Here is a 21,245-nt window from a genome sequence, read left to right as displayed (position 1 = left end):
AGACTAGAGACTGTAGCAGAATGAAGAGCCTCATGCTTGATTTACTATTCTGACCAACCTGTCAGATGCATTTTTGAGGCCTTCAGCATCCTGGTTTCATCATGCAAATACTTCATACATTAAAATGGAGACATTTTAAAGAGGTTAATGGACATGCCTCAATGACAAAAAGCAGAAAAATCCATACAGTGCACTGAGGAAAAATAAAAAGCATATGAGGAAAAAATGCTTTGTCTTTGGGGAAATACATGGGGTTTATAAATCAATAGCTTGTCAGTTAGCAGCTTTTTAACAGATTGACTTTCATCCAAACAGCTTATTTGAAATGTAGAAAGCAAAATCAAAGGAAGCCGCAACTCCAAAGATTCTATGTTATTAGCTGGGTGAAGGACACATGCAATATACACTCAATAAAAGTGACAGCACACTGAAATCACAGAGGATTTTAGTGTCCCAGAGGGACTAGACTACAAGTATCATCTTATTTCTCCAGTGTAAATATCAGCAGCTGTCTGTGAAGGACAGGGATACAGCTATATTAGTCCCCTGTGGCATCTTGAACTAGTGGAGAACCAGGTCTGTAGGACTTCTCTCTCTTCTCCAAACCACACAGGACAGACAGAATTAGCTGGAGAACACAGAGAGACAGACACTGACCAGTTCAGAGCCATCTGGGATGGCAACAGGATACAGGACTGGGGCTGCATACCTGGCCTGCTTGCAGTTGCACACTGGGATCCCTATGGAAGCAAGGCCAGAAGGCAGCATGAGCACTTATAGTCCCCATCACCACATCGTGGATCTTGGTGCCAGTCCCTTCAAGGCACTCACTCTAAGCTGAAGGAAAAAGTGCTGCCATGACTTCAGAAGCCCATCTGAAGCAGCTAACTGGATGCACACCCAGGAAAGCCCAAGAGATGAGTGTGAGGCAGCAAGATGAGACAGAAAGGGAAATAAATTAGATTTGCAGTATAAAATACATGTAAACTGGAAATGATGATGAATTGATGGTGAACATTGCTGATTACTGACATATAGCATGTTGAATGCACAGGCAAGCAGGCTACTCCTGTATGAAAACAATGAAAGATCAAACTGAAGGCTGTACTAGACAGTAACAGGGTCATATAAAGCACAGTGGACAGTTCCGCTGGAGGGGAGGATCAGTCCTTGGAATAAAGACTGTTGATGTAGGACCTCTCTTATGCGACAAAATAAATGGAGCAAATAAGGCTAGGATTCAAGAAAAAAATGATAGTCTGCTATTTTAAGCTGCTTCAAACTACGCAGAATATTTAGATCCCACAACTGACGTTCCACAAAGCCACTCAGCATGAGAGAGAGCAGGGCAGGGCTGGCATGCATCTCATTTTCTGGGAACCTAGTTTGAGCCTTTGGCATCTAATCCAATGATACTGATACATATTAAGTGCTACACAGTGAAAAATACTCTTAAAAATACACAAAACAAAACAAAACACAAACAAGCCCAAACAAACAAACAAAAAATAAAAATAAAAAAAACCCAAACCAAACCAAACAAAACAACCAATAGGTTGTGTGTGCCACAAGCTAACAGAAAAATAAGTGGACATCTTGGTTTTACCTCTGTCTCATTTCTTCATCTATAAAATGGGTACTAAACTATTCCTCCACTTTCTGTGAGCATCATGAATATTTATTCTTGAGTATTCATGAAGCACTCTTACTTCAGAGCTAATAAAATAGGGAAAAGAAAACAAAAAAAAGGAAACAAGTTTGTCCCTAGATGAGGTCTCAACTAATGTTCAGTAAGCAAAAGAAGAAACAACACAATGAAAAGGAAAGTGAAATATTTTACACATGCTTACATGAGCATAAGTACCCCTGTGCACTGAATTTGATACGGTCCAGTGGGAAGAAGATTACGTCATATTCAACTAAAGTCTGTATCATAACTGCAAACATTTTGATGGTAAACACAGACATGATACAGTGAATACACTTTTACATACCATAAATGATTGCTTCATGGACCAATCAGAAAACACACAGATTGAGAAGCTACTCCTGATTTATTTTGAGCAATGCGTAGTACTGATTGAAGCTGTAACTATCAAAAAGCCCCTGTAAGGATGACCACACCGTACTCCAGCTTGCTATCTTTGCAACAACAGCTGCATCTCAAAAGCCCATTCTGGTAGCGTTTAATTTCGGAAACAAGACCTTCATAACATGAAGATGTATGCTAAGAGAAAAGCAAAGGCCAAAGAGAAAAATCTTTACTGGTTTCCTGGCAACAACTGAAAACAGTTTGACAGAGGCTCAGCATAAGTGTATGCGACTAGCAAAACCAAATGCCCCTCTTCCAAGAGATGATGCAAGGACAGTTAAAAACACAAGTTAAAGAAGAATCTTAGAGATAAAATAGTATCCTTCTATAAGTAGGTTTGAGCCCAAGTGAGAAAAGGAAAGAGAGGGAAGGCAAGAGAGAAAAGTAAAATTAAACTCAGGCAAGCTAAATGTAAAAGCATATGAAGTGAAACAAAAATATTTTGAGGAAATGGATACTGAAGTTGCAGAGCGCATTGCTGTTGTGGTAGTATTTTGCAGATGACAAAAATAAAAATAGATTCAAAAGTGATTGCACAAATTAAAGGAAAAAAACATCCAAACACCACAACAGATTGCTGAACTCCATGGCAAGGCAGTTCCTAACCTACAAAATGCTAAAAAGGGTATAGAGAAGAAGGGGAATATCATCCTGCCCTTGTTTAAGCTGTTTTACTTCTACCGCACGCGTGCAGTTCTGCTGACCCCAGCAGTGCAGAAGACCAACCTTCAGGCAGTTTCCTTTGTCAAATGGCTGAGAACAGTTGCTGTGTGACCCTTTGCTTATGAACTGTTATTTTTGAAAGCTTGACATTGCAACCATCATAGTGTTCCTTTGACATGATTCTGAAGCTTAGTAGAGATATTTTGTAGCCCTTTAACTCTGCTAGTGTTTTTCCCATCACCTTATGCAAACAGGACTGTGGAGGGGTTTTGATAGATAAAGATTTGTTGCTGAATTAGTCAGGCTCAAAGGAATCTCAAGGCCACTTCGAGAAGCTGAGAACAGAATCTGCTGTGAGAAAGAGGGGCGTTCCTCAATCAGCGGGGTCCTCGCGTGGCGTGAATCATCGGACGTATCATCAGTGAGACTCCAGTGCATGGACAGCCCATGATACGCATTTAGCGAATCCATGCTTGGAGCGTGGATGTGTGATTAGAATATAGTTGCATATATAAGGAGGCTTGTTTCTGTAATAAATGGCTTTGCGTGATTCACATTGAATAGGAATGCTGAGTCCTTTATCGTTCCAACACATGACTACTGAGATTAGAGTATCGAGGGTAGAGATTTCTTCTGTTTTGAGTCACTGAAGTGACTGAGAATTTCTGCACTACATGATTACTAATATTTGCACATTATATGTAGCTAACATTCCAACTGAAGGAAAGAAAAGATGCTGAATGCGCTCTGTTCTCAAGCGTAAACATTAGAGGCAATAACTCTATAGGAGCGTGCAATAAGAGATGGAAATGACAGAGTAATGTAGATAAATCATTCTGGGGACTTTTCTTCCAGTTGAATTACTTTAGAACAAGCTTAATGTAATTTACTTTCCAACCATTATCTTGTGTAAAAATTCATAACCCTCCAAAGTGCTGTAGAAGTCTAAGGTTACTTTGAAAATTGACATAGGAGATTACCAGAGAGATCAGTATTAGCATGACAGTGGCAACTCCTTGTTACAAAGATAAAGCTTGGTAGCTAATGCTGTATCAACCAGCAAGATTGGGTCATATAAGTTTACTTTATGGTACAACTGTGCTGTATACAACTCAAGCACGGGCACAGCCAAGTAGGCTTTCCAAAGTGTTAATCAAATGAAAAGCAAGTGGTGTCAGTCAAAAAGTGTCAACTTGGTTTGAACATTTATTAATGCTCTTAGACGCTTTTGACAACTTCTTATATAACTTTGAGTACACAATACTTTACTTGCAGGTTTGTGGCAGAAGTGTTGTATTGATTAAGCTAAGCAGTGAAGAAGCTAGAAGAATGGAAAAACTTACACAGCCTCAGAAATCCAAGTATCAGTGTCATGTCACTTCAGATGATGGTCTCAGAGCTGCCCATGTTTGTAGTTGTATTTCAGTTTAGATGACATAAAAAATAAGAGACCGAAGACTCACCATCCCTGGGAAGGCTGAAACATGCTTGCAAACAGTAGCAATGAAAAACAGACCAAACCAAACCAGCAAGACTGTTGTGACTGACCAAGACACAGGTCCAGGAAGACAGTCAGGCTTCAAATAGATATGAAACATGTGGGAACTACATGAATGGACAAGACAAAATTCATTAACAATAATGACACGCCAGAAGGCTGTGCTGCCATCCAGAGAGACCTGGACAGGCTGGAGAGTCGGGCGGGGAATAACCTAATGAAATTTAACAAGGGCAAGTGTAGAGTCCTGCATCTGGGCAGGAACAATCCCAGGTTCCAGTATAGGTTGGGAGATTACATATTAGAGAGCAGTGTAGGGGAAAGGGACCTGGGGGTCCTGGTGGACAACAGGATGACCATGAGCCAGCACTGTGCCCTTGTGGCCAGGAAGGCCAATGGCATCCTGGGGTGTATTAGAAGGGGGGTGGTTAGTAGATCGAGAGAGGTCCTCCTTCCCCTCTACTCCGCCCTGGTGAGACCACATCTGGAATATTGTGTCCAGTTCTGAGCCCCTCAGTTCAAGAAGGACAGGGAACTGCTGGGGAGGGTCCAGCGTAGGGCAATGAAGATGATTAAAGGAGTGGAGCACCTCCCTTATGAAGAAAGGCTGAGGGAGCTGGGTCTCTTTGGTTTGGAGAAGAGGAGACTGAGGGGTGACCTTATTAATGTTTATAAATATATAAAGGGTGAGTGCCACGAGGATGGAACCAGGCTCTTCTCGGTGGCAAACAATGATAGGACAAGGGGTAATGGGATCAAGCTGGAACACAAGAGGTTCCACTTAAATTTGAGAAGAAACTTCTTCTCAGTAAGGGTGACAGAGCACTGGAACAGGCTGCCCAGGGGGGTTGTGGAGTCTCCTTCTCTGGAGACGTTCAAAACCCGCCTGGACATGTTCCTGTGCGACCTTACCTAGGCGTTCCTGCTCCAGCAGGGGGATTGGACTAGATGATCTTTTGAGGTCCCTTCCAATCCCAAACATACTGTGATACTGTGATACTGTGATACTGTAATAAATTAATCGACATTTTTGGACCCCTTTGTAGGACGATTAGCCTTCATCTCTTTTCAGGATGAGATGGTATTAGTGCTTTCATATACAAGAGAATGCATGGGGCGCCAAAATTTGTGCAAAGGGAGAGCAACCACCTAACAAATGTTTTCTGAGCTCAGATGGCCCTGGCAGCTCTTACCAGCTCTTCCAGGAATGGTAGGTAGGAACTTGCATGCTATCCATATGTTTTAAAAATGTCACAACTAATTTCTGCTCATGCTATCTGTTATTGGCTCCTCTGCACTAAAAAGTGTCAGTGACTCAAACCAACTACTGCCATATAGGAAAATTTAATTCCAGCATGTGAACTATCAAGAAAGATTTGGAGATGATCCCTATGGTACGAACATGCTATGTTGAACCTGATCAGTTACTACCAGACAAAAACCATTCAGCTATTCGCATCATGGCTGAATTACCAACACTCATAGTTGCGCTGGACCTTATGAAATACGGAAGTGTTAATTTCTCTCAAATCCATGAATACACAAGCATTAGTAAAAGACTTACGTGCAAGGACATTTGCAAACTGAAATGATGTACTAAAATACTGATCAATCTACCGTGAAAGACTTATAAAGTACACATTTCCAAGCAGAATAATTATATTTTTTCTACTAAACACCTAGCATCTTAAAAGTGCCTTACAGTACACCTAGCCTTAATTAATCAAGAAAAATGTAATATTATTTACCTTTGAAACAGTGGCTACAGATGCTGGAAAGTGTGTAACCAATATTTTATAACACAGAATTACACATTACGAATGGGAGGGCACTGACCCTGGAAACACAGTCATTCCTCTCATCAAAGGTATTCATTTCTAAGTAAAGTCTACAGACACTGTAGAGCTTTGAATTAGAATTTATTGTTTGCATACCTGGCTCTGACAGACAAATAATTTTTGTCTTAAGTGAACCTTTTTCCCTCTCCCTCTTTGCAAAACAAGCTAGTACAAGTCAAGGCCCTGGCTGCCTTCAGAATTTAAATTATAGTGAGATGGTGTTGTCATGTTTTGTTTGGATTGGTTTGTTTTTCCTTCTCTGTATTGGTTGAGGATGCAACAGCCTCATACTGCTAATTCTTTCATGCTATACAACTCTGTAAGGCAGGCCATGCCTAAATCTTCTTAAACTTGGAGGGCTTTAGACTCATAAGAGAAAATAAGCTGTTTCACACTGTGATCTATTAGTGGATGTGTGCACACTTCACAACATAAACTGAGGTAAAAGAGTTTAGGTGCCTAAACGAAAAGATGTTTACCCCAAAACCAACCAAGCACGAGTTTTTGAATGTTAGTGTTGCCTAGATGTTAGGTAGATACTGGAATCTCTGATGCAATAGTACTTGCTTCTTTCTTTTTAGATTAGCATGCAACTAGTTTTGGAAATTCTGCTCAGTTTTTCTCATTATGGAGAACTTTGTTGAAGTTAATATGCAGGTTCTAGGAGGCAAAGAACATAATGAGATCTTTCATCTTGGAAGTGGCTTTGAGATTGCTTGTCAGAGGTTGAAAGAAGTTGTTGAGAAAATATCAGGAAACACTCTCCAGCGGGAACTAATAAAATCTAAATCAAAGCATGCATCTACTCTATTGTCAGTACCTAAGGCATATAAAATAATAATAAAAAAGGAACAAGACATGATTCTTAATAAATCAAAATATAAATATGAATTTAAAATCAGATGTCTAAGGCCTTGCAAGTACAATTTTCATTAGCTGCTTTTTGAACACTAATATTTTAAGGCATGGCTTAGGCAGTTTTAGAAAAAATTCAATGTTTAAAATCTGAAAGGAATGGACAAAGGGATTCCTCCCCCCCCCATTCTCATCCACCTTTGTTTAACTCTGTGAAACTCAGCTCCAAATGATTTGCTTCCTTCAGGAGGACTCACCCATAGTCTACTGGTCCTCTCAAAGGATCCTTCTTACTTGTTCCTAAAAAATCATAAGGAAAAACTAGTCTGTTTTTGGTCCTTCTGATTTTTAAAACACCTTTCCCTCTCACACAGTCTTGGAGAATCCAGCCTAGGAAAAACTAATCAAGAAAGCAATGGAGCTACAACTCCATTCAATGCTCTACATAAAACCATCAACTGAACTTCAGCCTTCAGAGCACTCTTTTACCCTCCTATGGAGCATGCATCGGATAATGCTATTACAGTACTTTGTGCAAAAAACTGGCCATTCGGACAGGCAGAAATCTCTTCAAGACCCAGCTTCAGGATTCCAGCTTCTTATTGTATGAATAGAGTGCATTTTCTTTCTAGTTTTTGTAGTGTTTTTATGTTGATTCTTAACATTACCTTCACATGAAGAGGAATTAAAGGCTTACTTAAATTCATAGAAAAAAACCCAGGTTAGAAGGGTTCTCAGAAGATCATCTGGCCCAATACTTCATGGGAAAGGGAGCCTATGTGAGATTATCCAGCACCCTTTCTAGTCATATCTTGAAAACCTTCAGTGATGGGGACTCTACCACATCCCCAGTGAATGACTGTTCTTACTGCAAAAAATTTTTTCTTTCTTCTGGTGAGATGAATGTACTTCAACACATGGGTTTATATTCTCCTTCCAAATTATTATGGAACTACTAAAACCAGCTTTGAAACCAATCTAGACCTTTCCCACACACCATAACCAAATACTCATGAGGCCATTTCTCATAGGGACTTGCCTACTTTCTTCTTAAAATTGCCAGTGAGAACTTTTTCATAATATGCTCACAGTCCACTCTCCCCATATTTGGAACTTTTTCTCCAATACTGGAACCAAATATTCTGGGCTGAATATAAATCAATGTCATCATAGTTTACCCTACCAATGGCTTTCACAAAAAACCCAAGTCTCTGTCCTGGTTTTAGGGGTGATAGAGTTAATTAACCTCCTAGGAGCTGGTGCAGTGCTGTGTTTTGTATTTAGTATCAGAAGAATGTTAATAATACACTGATGTTTTGGTTGCTGCCAAGCAATGTTTATACCAAGTCAAAGACTCTTCTACAAGAAGGCTGCAAGTGAACAAAATGTTGGGAGGAGACACAGCTGGGACAGCTGACCTTAAGTGGCCAAAAGAATATTCCATACCATATGACCTCATGCTCAGTATATGTTTCGTGGGAAGAAGAAGGAAGGGCAGGGACATTTGGAGTGATGGTGTTTGTAACTGTTATGCATGATGGATTCTGGAGATGGCTGCACACCTGCCTGCCCATGGGAAGTACTGAATTAATTCCTTGTTTTGCTTTGCTTGTGTGAGCAGCTTTTGCTTTACTTATTAAACTGTCTTTATCACAACCCACAACTTTTCTCACTCTTTCTTTTCTGATTCTCTCCCCCATCCCACTGGGGGCTGGTGAGTGAGCAGCTGCGTGAGGCTTAGTTGCCAGCTGGGGTTAAATCATGACAATCCCTAAAAAACAAAACATGTTTTGATCCCAGAGAAACCTGTTAGGAAATGCCTTGTCTTACTCCTACAGCTTTATCTTTTCAAGACAAAAGTTTTAGTTTCTCCCAAATGGTGAACTCCACATTTTTGTAGACAAAGTAGTACACAGCAGTGCACGAAGGCTCTAAGTTTAAAAAATTATTAACTCATAGCTTATTTCATAAGGAGAAACTGGACTGATGTTTCCAAGTGATCTCCATCTTTTCTATGACATGAGTTTTCCAGTTCCTCTATAATATATTAAAAATATGACACCATCTTCCCTCAACTAGACAGGATGATTGTGGCCAAAGGTAAAAAGAACTCATGTTCCACAAGTTTCACAGTTATACAATTATGCAGCACCTTAAGCGTGCCAACAGAAGCAGACAGAATATGGGATTAACCACATTTCATCTGATATATAAATCATATTCACTATTACTGTCCATTGTGCAATAACATCATTAAAACAAAAGTACAGGAAAAGCCAAAACCGCTAAAAGTCCCTAGGCATTACACAAACTCTGAGCTTTCTGGTGCCACTGCAGATTAAGCCCATTTAAATCAGGTTCCAGTGGTCCTACCTCCCTTGCCAACCCCCACTACGTGTTTCCTATCTCTGTGTTGTACCCAGCATTTATGCCTTTGAGATCATGCAATGAGTAGCACAGAAATCTAATGCAAATGACAATTAAGCCAGCCAAAAAAAAGCACTCTGTAGCCAAATCAGCCCTTGAACTGTCTTACCACATGATCACTGGTGTAAGGAAGAAGGCAGGGACAACATACGGTGGGGACGGCAAAGAGCAGGCTGGGATCATGCAGTTGCCCAGACATAAACTCATTTTATTTGTCATGGAATGGTATCAGTTAGTGTTTACCATCTAAAGAGCACAAATAAAACCACAAAGAGCTTCTAGAGCTCTACTTTATACTCATGTCTTTGTCTCCCTGGAATAATATAACTTCTTAGTTTCTCTATTTTGGTTGTATCTGGTTAAGAGAGAGTGTAATCTAGGGCAAATATGCATGAACTACTCAGTATGTAACAGCTGCATGTTATCTAGTGATTAGATCCTGCCCTAGCACAGTGACTTTCTATTATTCTCCAGTTTCATTGCTAACATTCAATAGCTATTAGTTGAGTTAGCTGATACTTTTTTTAAAATCACACTGTGACATGGACAGACTCCTCTTTGCATATCTGCCTCAGCCAGCACTAACAAAATAAGAACACATTCCTTGCAAATATATGAAAAATGATTCATGAAAAGAACATACTGAGAAAAAAAAAAAGCAAATAGAAAAGAAGCAAAGCAAATTGAAAAAAGGAAATCCATTGGTATGTCTTAAAGAGCATTAACACTGCCAGCTAAAAAAAAAAAAGATTGTAATTAGTAAGGGATTTAGATTCTATACATGTAAGAAACGATACAACAACCTGCTAATTGGAGACAATACTATTCAAAATGCTACTGAGGAACAATGACTGGTACATAGTTATGTGCAAGGAGTGGGAGGATTGCAAGAAATGTTTCAATCCAGTAGACTGAGCCCCAGCTGAGAAAAGGTTAAAACAATAACCTTGAAAACAAGCATTAATAAGCTACTGTCATGGTGCAAGAAGGATAAAGAAGAACATGTTTGTTTGCAGTGAGCCAAATTTTGCCCACAAACAGACCTATTTTTCACAAGAGTCATATACATATATCCGTAGTCTTTGTATACATATGTGAAAGTGAAATATAGCTTTAACTATAGTGAAGCAAGACTTCACACCTTAGGACTGCATATTACGAAAGGTCCTATAAAAATGACATCATCATTTATAGCCAGTTTAATAATAATTTTGACAACATGAACTGGGAGAACTTACATGTGGTTGTTGTTTGTTTTTGGTTTTTTTTTAATTACAAATATACATTTTTAAAATTATTACTCTAGGAAACAAATGTTCAGATCTGGCTTCTGGTGCCTGTGCTGTCATCAAAAATTGCTATTTGTCCCTGAGAGAAACAGCAAGCGACTTCACCTAACAGTGATGTTGTAAAAAGAAATTCATTAATACTGTATTTGTGGAGCACTTAGATACCACAGTGAAAAGCAGCAGGGAAAACCCTATGAGGAAATTAATCATTCTGCATTCAGTGCAGGATCTGGCAGATGTGAAATAAAGAAAGCCAGGAGACATACATTAAATATGAAGATACAAAAAGATTCTAGCCATTACCAGCAGAAATAATATCCCCTCAATGAGCATTGTCTGCCTTAGGCATTAAATGTTTGATGTATTCTCATTCAATACAATGGAAAAACTTCTGATTAATGTGGTAAGATTATAGCAAGTACCATCCAGGTATTTCTATGCAAAATATAGAATCTGATAATGTAATTAAAGTCTATCATAAATACATGTTCTGGGACTAATATTTCCTCATTTCTGTATGCTTAATTTTGCAACTAAATAACACTGTCACAGTGCAGCAATTATTAGCAAATGTACATTATCTCAGCACTCAGAGGCTTCTGTCACCAGAGCTCTAGGTGTGGTTATGTGTTAGCACAGTAAATCAATCCATGTTTCACACTGCAGCTGCTAGACTGCTTCTGTAATCAAGCTACCCTGTTTTACAGCCAGCTCAAATGAGTCAGGATAGCAAAGACATGACAAAAAGAAGGCTTAACAGGGGTGACAAACCTGCAGGTTTCACAGCTAGCTCAGGCATCTGTACTAACTATTGCAACTGTAAATTACTAATTTTATTTTACTCTACATCAGTTCAGTTCTGCTCTCCCACCCACATAATTTATGCTTTATCTTACCCCATCAGCTCAAATCTGAAGTCAGCTTTCTCCTCTGTTCATCAGTAGGGATGGCTGATGAAGAGGAAGGATGTGTAGGGAGGATGAACCCCTGGGTTGGAAAAGGTCTATCAAAGCTGCTTTCTACAGCACTTCAGAAATGGGGAGAATAAGCAAGGGGGCTTTCATGCATGCCTGTCTAGAAAAATTAAAGATGTGCTAGAATAATCTGGGTGGTAGAAGCAGGCTCAATGTCTGTGTTCAGATGTTGCAGTGCTGTAACATACCATGGTTCCTAGTACAAAAAAAAAAACAAACAACCCACTGCATGAGACAATCTGGATGACCAAGTAACCACTAGCAACCACATATAAACGTATGCCACTGTGTCAAGACTAAGACTTTACTTGGGCTACTTCAATCAGAAAGGGCACACTACCTGAAGATGTAGGATGGGGTAGATAACCATGGGCTAAGGAACTGCAGCATCCTTAAAGGTTCCTGGGCAGTATATTTAGCAGGTACATCCTGGGGCTAACACCCAAATTATCCCTCATCCTGACCCCACGTACCAGCCTGCACAGCATGGAGGCACAGCTCAGGGGTTCTGGTCACCCAGCCCACTGAAAAGAAAGGCAAGGCTCTTTCACCTTCTGTGTGCAATAGCAACTTTCTCTTACATTTAGTAGTACAGCCCACTGCCTGGAGGCAGTCTGACTCTCACATACAATCTGCCTTGCAAAGAGGCTGAGCCTATGTTTACCCAGCAAGGTGAAGGCAGGCTTGGGAATATGAGACTCCCAGAGTCTCACAGGCTGTGTTTGTGCTTTCTCTTCATGCTACTGTCCATGGCTTGGGCTCCAAACATATCTGCTGCTTAGGAACAATCAGCTCAGTTTATTAGCTGGTGAATGACAGAGTAGTGCTTGGACCCTCATTCAGACAGACACCACACACAAGTGGGAGTTTGTGTCTGTTCAGCCAAATGTCTTCTGGTTCTCCATCTTGAGAAGCTTCAAAACTTGGCTGAGCTATTGATCTGTTTACTGGTTTCTTTCCCATAAGAGGAACATTTCTATTAAAAATGGCATACTTTCTAAGACAAATCTGACCAGTTGCAGGGAAAAAAAAATCAGTTATCTTCGGGAATATACGTGTCCAAATAATGATGCATAGTTCCCTTTCAAGGATCAGTTCTGACTGATTTTTGAGAATGCAGGTGGCCAGTGCCTCACAAGCAGAGAACTTCTAATTTTACTAGACAGGTCTTCCAGGATAGCATGGAAAAGTTTAATGATATATTTGTCCCCAGCTAAGACAATGGTAGCAGATAACAGTATTTTTTTTCTCCAGCAGACATGAAAAAGGCTAATATAGATAAGTTTTTATTTACTGTTTTATTAATGGAAATTGATGCAGTCTGTTTTGTTTTGTTTTGTTTGTTTTTCAAAGCTTTTCAAAGTTGATGATAGCAAAACTCACAAGAATTACTCTATTAAAGTGACTTTCTCTAGTTCTTTGTAGCTCATAGCACTCAAATATACTGATCATTTCACTTGAATACTCTAAAATTTCGTGTCTTAGAAATCTAAACAAGGCATAAGGGAAAGTGAAGCTAGGAAAATTGTAAAACCCTATGTTCTGTATATTTGTTCAAGAAACTCATAAGGCCGATTAATTCCCACATAAACTGAAGGAAGTATTAATGACAAACATCTCTCCTTTTTCTAACTAAAATTTTTACTCATCTTTTTTTTGGAAAGAGGACAGTTTTTGATATTGGGTATCCTCAATAAAAGCCAAAATATCTATTACCAAGTACATCAATATAAAGATACAGATGCTACCTCTCATCTCCTCTGACTGGTGGGAACTTGGAACAGTAGAATCACAGGGAAAAGAAACCACTTTTTCAAAGACAGTTCCATTGGCATTGATATTAAAATATGTATTCATTTTTCAACGGTATGAGAAAAAGATAATTCCTTACTTCACAGATGTCTGACAAAGCTGGCATATTCTTCATAGTTATCAAAAGATTTATATCATTTTTGGTTATGTAACAGAAATAATCAAAGTCCTGGCTGGAATAGGCAGTGTCATTAAATAACAAGTCTCTGCAGTTATTACATTTAAATATCATGTCAGTCTTGATCAAAAGATGATCACTTTAAGAGACAAGTACTTTCATTAGTAATTTTCTTTTCCTTGTCCAGTCAGGAGATTACAAGAAATTTAAACAAATAAATATTGATTTTTGTTGGGAGTGTTCTTTACTCTTTACCATCAATAGACATGTTATGTTAGGATATATAGCAAATGCTTTACTTCATAATTTTTTTAGAATTCCCTCTGTGATCCATATAGCAGTGCCAAAAATGATCACCATCAAAATATACAGGTACTTTTTGCCCTTTGAAAAAATGTATCCTACCCTTAAAAATCACGCTTTTATCAGATTATAGAGATAATTAGTGCATTATTATTCAGGAGAAGCATGTGTAAGACTGTTAGAACTCCTATGAGAATGTAATTTCTTTCAGCATTTCTTGAACTCTCTTTGTTATTTTTCCACACAGTTTTACATAAAGCAAGTTAAGTCATGTATTGTCAGTGTGTAATCCCGATTTGGACAGGACTGTTAAGCCTCAAAAAAATTACTAGGAAAGCAGGCACCCAAAAAATATACGTAGCACAGAAAACCTTGTCAGTTAGTTAAATCTGACTGACGGTCTATTTTCCCGTGCTTCAGAATCATCAGTGCAATAGACATGTTGTTTTATTAATTTATTTTGCTATTGCTCAAAAGAGGAAGCTATCTTGTCCCACATGTATGACAGCAGTCTCTCAGGTTATGTTGCCTACTGTTGGAATAGCTGTAGTGAGTTTAAAAATCTATCTAATCACTGCACCATCTTCTGAATCACTTGCAAACTGCAAACATCAACTAAAGTAACAGAGTTTCAGATTCTTGATAACTATGAGCCAGAGAAAGCTGAAAGATTATAGGTTAACAGTGCTAAAACACTACTGTGCATTTTATACATCATCTGAGTTTGCATTTTAAGTAAAAGGAACATTATGTAGCAGTCAGTGGCATAACAACATAAAGATGTTGGTCTTACCCTTTGTTTTCAAGTCGTTTAATACCTTTGATTCCACGGGCAGTATATCGCTCACTAGTTTTATCTCAATATTTCGGGACGCCAGTTCAAGCAATTTTTCAAAAAGACGCTGACCCTGGGAAGGACATTAAAGTAAAACAGAAGTTGTAAGACACAGCATTGTTCAAACAGCTTACCAATAAATTAAAGATACATGTTAAAATGAAAACATATGGTATAAGAGTTGAGTAAATATGTTCCTAGATATGGCTAAATCTACCCTAAATGTTAGCAACTCAAGCAACTTTTTGTTGGAGAAATACTGTTTTGAAGGCCAAACTTGCTACTTTTTTTCCCCAGATTGCGCAATACTACCGATGAGAAGTGTCAGGCAGAGAATTGTCTAGGTTTTTTATGCTGAAAACCTATTTTTTATATTAACATTATTCTAAATAATTACATTCTGTTAAATTGGGATGAAAAGTGCAAGCAAAAGAGTTTATTACACTTATTCTGTATTGAATGATTTTTTGTAAGTGGTTCTAACCATAGTACAATATGTTTTCAAATGGTTGCATGGTCGTCATTCAATGAGCTATACCAGGAAGGAAAACAATGATCGACATATGTTTCAGTTGCTTTTCTTTTTTTGGCTGTTATGGCTTTACTACTTAAGCCCCATTTCTAACACAAAACAAAAAAGAGAATCTCATGCTGAACTAGGTACATGCTAAACCAGAAATCAAGACTTTTGTTTCACATAATAAAATAAAATTTTTAATCACAACTTTTTTTCTCCATATCCAAGAAACAGAGAAAAAATAGACCTTCTGATTGCATAGTAGATTTTTTAATTTTTAGAGTCAATATTTTAACTTCATTAGAAGCATCTAACTATACAATGTCAATAAAACATCCACTGTATCATTTCTGTGCTATGTTACTACAACCACAGTTAGAGCCCATTTCCTTGTTGTTATTCTAGCTTACTACAGCAGACACCAGTTGCAGTTAGCAGTCAAATACACAGAAACTTGGGGTTTAAGCAGCTGATAAAGCGCCTGGCCTGCCTAAACAATTCACTTTAGAGTCAATATAATGCTGGCCCCAGGGTAACGCTAAAACCAAAAAAGCGGTCATATCAACTTTCAGACAAAGAGGTAGAAGATAAAGCTTTCCACAGAACCATGTTAGATAATTCTTTGTAGAAACTGTCACTCTAAAAATCTTAAAAGCACTTTTCTATTCACCAAAAATGGCCAGAGCAAAAGCAGTTTGGGATGATGCAATCTGACATAGCACGGACTAACAAAACCTCCAACAGAAGTCCTCCTCCCACATCAAACCCAGGAGCAGCAGCCAGTGGAAAGCCACCCTCTGCACTGTAACTGCCTGTACAGATTGACACTTTTAGCCTTGGTGGAACTTAAGCATTAAGCAGTCACAGAAAGTAGCTCTTCAGTGGTCTATATTTTAATATGAACCTATTTTGAATATATGTGGCAAAATAAGAATATTCAGTGTCTTAAAACTTTGCTTTCTTAAAATTACAGAGCAGCCAGAGGATGCAATGGAAACACAGAACTACTGCTTATGTTTTATTTTTGCAACATGTACCTGCTTGCTGGTTCAAATCCACAGCATAGCACTCATCCCAGGGCCCACAGGAACTTAGTAGTCAACAAGACACTGCCACAATGAAAACATTATACAATAGCTAACAGAACAGGAAAACAGAAACATGCTTTGCATGAAGTTACAAATTTTTCTTTTACTCAAATTCAGCATTTCTCGAGGTGACTTGGTAGTCCAATATGTAAGAAGTAACAATCATGGTTTAACTTGCACACCCGAAAGCCCTTACTGAGTTGTGCAAGTCAAGGAGTGACTTTCCCTCACATTCCTCATGAAAGCAAAAAGATCCTTAATTCTCACATCAGTGATTGTGTTGGGTTTTTTTAAGGAGAAGGGGGACAGATGTTACCAGAGTTAAGAATTACTGAGATAATAGTGTGGAATTATAGAATAATTTTGGTTGGAAAAGACCTTTAAGATCATCTAGTCCAACTATTACCTAACACTGTCAAGTCCACCTCTAAACCATGTCTCTAAGAACCACATCTATGCATCTTTTAAACACCTCCAAGGATAGTGACTCAAGCACTTCCCTGGGCAGCCTGTTCCAATGCCTGACAATCCTTTCCATGAAGAAATTTTTCCTAATATCCAATCTAAACTTCTCCTGGTACAACTTGAGGCTATTTCCTCTCATCCTATCACTTGCTACTTGGGAGAAGAGTTATGCAGCAGCACCATTGTGATCCTAGGGGAGCAGAGAAGCACAGACCAGTATTCCTGAGTGCCCTGTTCCCCCCAGTAGAGTCTCTCCAGCAATCGCTGTGGTCTGGCACTGCTGGGCTCTAACCAAATCTGGGAATAGCAATTACTGTACCGTTGTCTGCAGAGCTCCCAACCCATGCCCTGCCCCATCCCTAAGCTCCCCCAGGGCAACAGGCTCCTGACATGACAGAGCTTAGGCAGCCTTTGGACCCACTTTTTCTGGGTCCACCGGCTGGACACAACAGAGTCATAGAATCATAGAAGAGTTTGGGTTGGAAGGGACCTTCAATGGTCATCTAGTCCAACCCCCCTGCAATGAGCAGGAACATCTTTGACTAGATCAGGTTGCTCAGAGCCCTGTCCAGCCTGGCCTTTGAATGTCTCCAGAGATGGTGCATCTACCACCTCTCTGGGCAACCTGTTCCAGTATATTACCACCCTCATAGTAAGAAATTTCTTCCTCATGTGTAGCCTGAATCTCCCCTCTTCTAGATTAAAACCATTATCCCTTGTCCTGTCATAACACGTCCTTCTAAAAAGTCTGTCTCCATCTTTCTTATAGGCCTCTCTCAGGTACAGAAAGGCCACAATAAGGTCTCCCCAGAGCCTTCTCCAGGCTGAACAACGCCAAGTCTCTCAGCCTGTCCTCACAGGAGAGCTGTTCCATCCCTTCTGATCATCTTGGTGGCCTCCCCTGGCCCTTTTCCAACAGGTCCATGTCTTTCCTGTGCTGAGGGCTCCAGAGCTGGATGCAGGACTCCAGGTGGGGTCTCACCAGAGAGGGACAGAACCACCTACCTCAGAAGTTTTGATTTTCTTTAGTTGTATCTTCACAAAAAGTGAGCAGGGAAAATTAAGGACTAAAAGGCTTGTATGGTGTAAATTAGTTAAATACATATCTGTAGAAACTGCTACTCAGAAAGGTTCTATGTGTTGATTTAATTTACTACACAGACAGAGACACACTGCCTTTGTTTGGGTTATCTGTAAAAGCTGATTTTGACTAGAAGCATAGTAGAAAACTCTAGCATACAAAAATGAACATGGAAAAAGCATTCTGAGATTCGATGGAAAGTGATTTCCGTTATCAGTACAAGTTAATGCATTAACTATTCTGCTACATAAATGCTTAGAAAGTTAACCTCTAGAGCTGATAAAATTATTTCAGGGGATGGTTCTTTGCATTTTTTTCCCCATAGTGCTTATTTTTGGACATGATTGCCACTTTCATTTACATATGATTTACAAAAGCTTTGATAAGCAAGACTGGACTTTCTGTATTAATTTTATTTTGGACAAAAAAATAACATGGCAGTGTTTCCTGAGTTTTACCTGATCTTAGTGTGCCCTGATGTGACCAACACAGCATCCTTGATGGACCACCTCTTTACAGGCCATGCTGCTAGCTGAACGGTCCAGCCTATGGGTGATTAGATCACTTGGAAGTGCAGCCCTGCGTTTGAATGAAGATATCTCTGAAAATATCTCTCTTTTCCCATCAGTGACAGCACAAGCTACGCATTTATAATATCCTCTTTTATCCAATTATATTCATAAATGCTAAAACCTCAAATGGATAAAACATTTAAAGCATCTCTAAGTAGTGATGGTTAAGACTAGGAGTGCACTCACCACAAATATGTGTGTTTATACACGTATGCAAAAAAACACCACCCGGTACCAGAACTGGAAAGACTTTCATCCGTCTCATCTCTCACTGCATCATCCTTCAGCAGGCATTCACATGCTCACCAAGGCTTAGTCTAGACACTTTAAATAACTATGAAAAATTCACAACTTGTTTTTAAAAATATGTACCTACTATACTAAAGTAGGGTACTAGAAATTCTTCCTTCATTGTTGAAGAACCTGGCCTTCTTCCCCATTAATATTAATTTGAAACTCAGTTTCTATACTTTCTGACATGTTTACTTGCAGCTTTACTGTTTTGTTCTATGAAAAGGAAAGAAGACAGGACAGAAGGTCTGAAGAGTTTTGTCACTGCTGTCAGCACATTTGAAGTGCTTCTCTTGAATACAAACCCTCATGCTGTCATTCAGACCACACTCCCTTTGTGAGACAATACCAGGCTGCTGCGCAACTGTGACAGCAATCAGAATCATTTCTATATACTCAGCTGGGGAGGACTAAGAAATAGTAGCAGCTGAGTGCTGTGAAACTGCAGTATGCTACCTTATACTGTATCTGCATTTCAACAAACAATACCACTAGAAATCTGACTATCCTGATAAAATATGCTCTTATACTTTTCACAGGGCTGTTTCAAAAAAAATGACTGAAAGTGACAAAATCGAATATAAAAAGTACCACATGAACAGACTGACATTCTTATGGTAGCTTTAAACCACCATTCATATGAAACATCAATCCTAGCTGTACCTGCCACAGCCACCTGGTGAATTTAAAGAAAAAAAAAAAAAAAAGCTAGTTATCATTACCAAAAGGCATAGAAATTGCCCCCAGAGCAATTTCTTTGCAGTCACTAGGCAGACTGATTCTAGCCTGGCTGATTTCCCTTGCCTGCTGTTGTCTCTTTATCAGCATGCATTCCTCATTAAAAATAAAATAGAGGAGATACGAACATAAAAATGTTGTATTTATTGAAGTACTGTAAAATTGAATTATTGGACTTGTCAGCAACTAAGATTTGTATAGTTTGGACAATGCTGGGCTTTTTATTTCCATAGAAATAAAACTAATATTTTTAAAAGTTTTCCTATGATCAAGGCTTTGGATGTATCTATAAAACATCACTAAAAATTGTAGCATGCCAGCAGAAATCAAGAGAGCAAATAAATCAAGAAACCCTAAATTTAACTTCTACCATTTAATGCAGAACAGTGACACTGAAAGGTTTTTCCCAAATTGTTCTAGCAAAAGAGCTAATGAAAAGGGAGGGATTACCAATTTCTGGAGTTTCAGTTAGGGTTTAAAAATGCTTTCACTTTACAAACTAATTTTTTAAAAAAATTTTTTTCTATGCCACAACCTGTACCAGCTGCAACAGGGAAATGGCATCGCCTCCAGAGTTGTTCAGGTAAAGATGCGCTTACAGAAAATAGACTGCAATCTCTATAGCTGACTGTGGCTGATTTCTTCTGGTACCTGTTGGGTGGAGAAGTACTCTTATTTGTACTTATTTGCATTCTTTAATAATTGTCAAGGAAGGGTACTTAAGCCTTAGGACTAACATTTGTTCTATCAAACAAATCACTTAAGATGCTTGGGCACTGCATGCCTGAGGCTGACACAACACTCATTGTCAGAGATTTCACTACAAAGCTGGATAATATGTCTCATGCAAGTGGCTGTCAGGTGAAGTGGGAGTCTTCTGTCAAGCCATTTGGGAGCTGAACCACAGGTAGGTAAACAGAGATAGTGAGAACTACCTGTTTTCTGTGTGATCGTTATAAAAATCAGGCGCAGATCTACGCTTTGATGATCCAAATAGCCATCCAGTGAGAGCTGTGCAAGATCTTACGGCAATACTAATAAACCATGATGGCATTAATTCTTGCTTGTTAAACTTAAAAAAAAAATTGTGAGGAAGGACTTGCTGGAACCATGAAAAGGTGACTCTAAATTATAAGTTTCTAAACATGAGATAAGCCAGAGGAAATGAATTCTGAAAATCATGAAATTGGCATGATCTTATGTTCAACTTTCCCTTCACTGCAAATGAATTAAAAGTTCATTAAATTAAAATTAAAAATCCTCAAAAATGGTGTTTCCATTGTCCTCTGATATCTCTAAACATCAGATTGACACAGGAGGAGTCACACATTCACATTTGGCTAAAATGTCAAAGCCACTGCATGACAACTACCCTACTATCTTGAAAATGCACGCAGATGATATCATTAAGTCACCAAAACACGTTTTTTTTCTGAGAAAAACAGGTGTAGAAAACCTGCTCTATATTTTGCCAAACAAATATTTGTTTACTTGCCTGCCTAAGCTGTGGAAGCACGCGCAACATTGTAGCATCATGCATTTGCATTTGGAGACTCCAATTTAATGAGACTCATGAAGTCAGATGGCTGAGCACAGCAGTTGAGACCTGGACAGCTCAGTCAGCAACGACTGTTTATTTAGCTTTTTAACAACAAACATGGACAGGCAAATGTCAAGGACACTAAGTAACACAACCAGAAACAAAAATGAAGAAAAACACAGCAGGAAGTTCTGTGATTTTGTATACGCACACGCCTATATACATACATACATACATACATATATATAT

The 21,245-nt window shown here is 38.9% G+C and overlaps 1 protein-coding gene across 2 annotated transcripts in view; it reads right to left on the bottom strand.

The window, feature by feature from the left end:
* Positions 1-21,245, bottom strand: part of PLD5 (phospholipase D family member 5) — a gene marked incomplete at both ends in the record, with an annotated part of 177,936 nt that overhangs the window by 45,514 nt on the left and 111,177 nt on the right. For both annotated transcript variants that reach the window (XM_082048180.1, XM_082048181.1), the window contains one exon: positions 14,663-14,777. In XM_082048180.1, coding sequence (XP_081904306.1) covers positions 14,663-14,777 — 115 coding nt within the window. The remainder of the gene's footprint in view (positions 1-14,662; positions 14,778-21,245) is intronic.

This window comes from Streptopelia decaocto (assembly GCF_964273445.1).
Source record: "Streptopelia decaocto genome assembly, chromosome: 3".
In the NCBI taxonomy this organism is placed as follows: Eukaryota; Metazoa; Chordata; class Aves; order Columbiformes; family Columbidae; genus Streptopelia; species Streptopelia decaocto.
Note: the sequence above shows the minus strand (reverse complement) of the source record. Positions and strands in the feature narration are given on the sequence as shown.